The sequence below is a fragment of the Eimeria tenella genome, genomic scaffold (assembly GCF_000499545.2).
Source record: "Eimeria tenella Houghton genomic scaffold, Eth_scaff410, whole genome shotgun sequence".
In the NCBI taxonomy this organism is placed as follows: domain Eukaryota; phylum Apicomplexa; class Conoidasida; order Eucoccidiorida; family Eimeriidae; genus Eimeria; species Eimeria tenella.
Window position 1 is genome coordinate 7,501 of NW_013545013.1, and position 1,517 is coordinate 9,017.

At 56.6% G+C, this 1,517-nt stretch overlaps 1 protein-coding gene across 1 annotated transcript in view; it reads right to left on the bottom strand.

Moving 5' to 3' along the window:
* ETH_00023850 (RNB-like protein domain containing protein, putative) overlaps positions 1-1,123 on the bottom strand; it is a gene marked incomplete at both ends in the record, with an annotated part of 8,333 nt that extends 7,210 nt beyond the window's left edge. Inside the window, 2 exons of the mRNA XM_013379862.1 lie at positions 402-483; positions 596-1,123. Of these exons, the coding sequence (XP_013235316.1) occupies positions 402-483; positions 596-1,123 (610 nt within the window). The remainder of the gene's footprint in view (positions 1-401; positions 484-595) is intronic.
* Between the last annotated feature and the right edge of the window lie 394 nt (positions 1,124-1,517).

Consider the following 1,517-nt stretch of genomic DNA (forward strand, 5'->3'; position numbering starts at 1 on the left):
CCGCCTGACGCCGCAGCAGAAGCAGCAGCAGCAGCAGCAAAAGCCGTAGAGACAGCAATAGCAGCAGCAGCAGCAGCAGCGACAGCAGCAGCAGTAGCAGCAGAGTGGATTTGACTAACCTCGATTTGCACAAACTCTCCATGGATAGCCTGGCCTCTGTTCTGTTTTCCTGCAGCAGCAGCAACAGCAGCAGCAGCAGCAGCAGCAAATCAAAGACACCTGAGTGCTCCAAACCCCACATGGGAAACTTTTAGGCAACAGCTGCGCAATCAGCAGCAACGGCAGCAGCAGCAGCAGCAGCAGCTCCATGCGCCACATCAATAGCAGCAGCAGCAACAACGGCAGCAGCAGCGGCAGCAGCAGCAGCAATGGCAGCAGCAGCAGCAGCAGCAGCAACAGACCCTTGATAAGCACATCTGGTAGTCCATCCTTGACATCAACAAACGCGTCTTCGGGATATTTGTGGTTTACATTCAGGCGGCCCTGCAGGGGCACCCACCCGAGGGTTTAGGGTTTAGGGTTTAGGGTTTAGGGTGTTGAGATTAGGGTTTAGGGTTTTGACATTAGGATTTAGGGTTTAGAGTATTTGACACACCCATAAGCAGCCCGGCCGGCTGAATCTTTCGACTTGGCCAATCAGGGCCTCTGGGATAACTTGCTGCTGCTGCTGCTGCTGCTGGGCCTGCCGTTGCTGCTGCTGCTGCTGCCGCTGTTGCTGCTCTTGCTGTTGCTCTTGCGGCGGCCGATGCAGTTGCTGCCCGCGCTGCTGCTGCTCGGGCTTCTGCTGCATCTGTCGCTGCTGCCGCCTCTGCTGCTGCTGCAGCTGTGCCTGCTGCTGGTGCTGCTGCTGCTGTGGCTGCCGCTGGTATCGTTGCTGCTGTTGCTGTGCTCGCTCCTGCGGCGATTGCTGCTGCTGCTGCCGTGGCTGCTGCTGATACTGTCTTTGCTGCCCCAGATCCTGCTGCCGCTGCGGGCGTTGCGGCGAGCTTCGTTGCTGCTGCTGCTGTTGCCGTCGCTGCTGCTGCTGTTGCTGCTGCTGCTGCTGCTGCTGCTGCTGCGGCTGAGGCTGCCCAGCAGTTGCTGCTGCTGCCAGGGGTGTGGACCCCTCAGAGTCGACTGCCATCGTTAGGAGGGGGCAGACGGCCTGGGGTTTAGGGTTTGGGGTTTAGGGTTTACAGTTTAGGGTTTAGGGTTTGCATTGAGCTCAGCAGCTGAGAGCTTCTAGGCAATACCGGGGTTGTGGTGAAGTTAATAAAGTTATATTCAGAAGTTGTCAAAGTTTAGGGTTTAGGGTTTACAGTTTAGGGTTTAGGGTTTAGGGTTTAGGGTTTAGGGTTAGGGTTTAGGCGGAGTCGGCTGCGCTGCTGCTGGGGGCCGCCTGCACCCCAAGACCACCGGGGGGTCCCCGGCCAACCTAGGGTTTGGGGTTTAGGGTTTAGGGTTAAGAGTTTCTTAATTTTTCACAATTTGAAGGGTTTAGGGTTTAGGTTTTAGGGTTTAGGTTCCGGTGTTTAGGG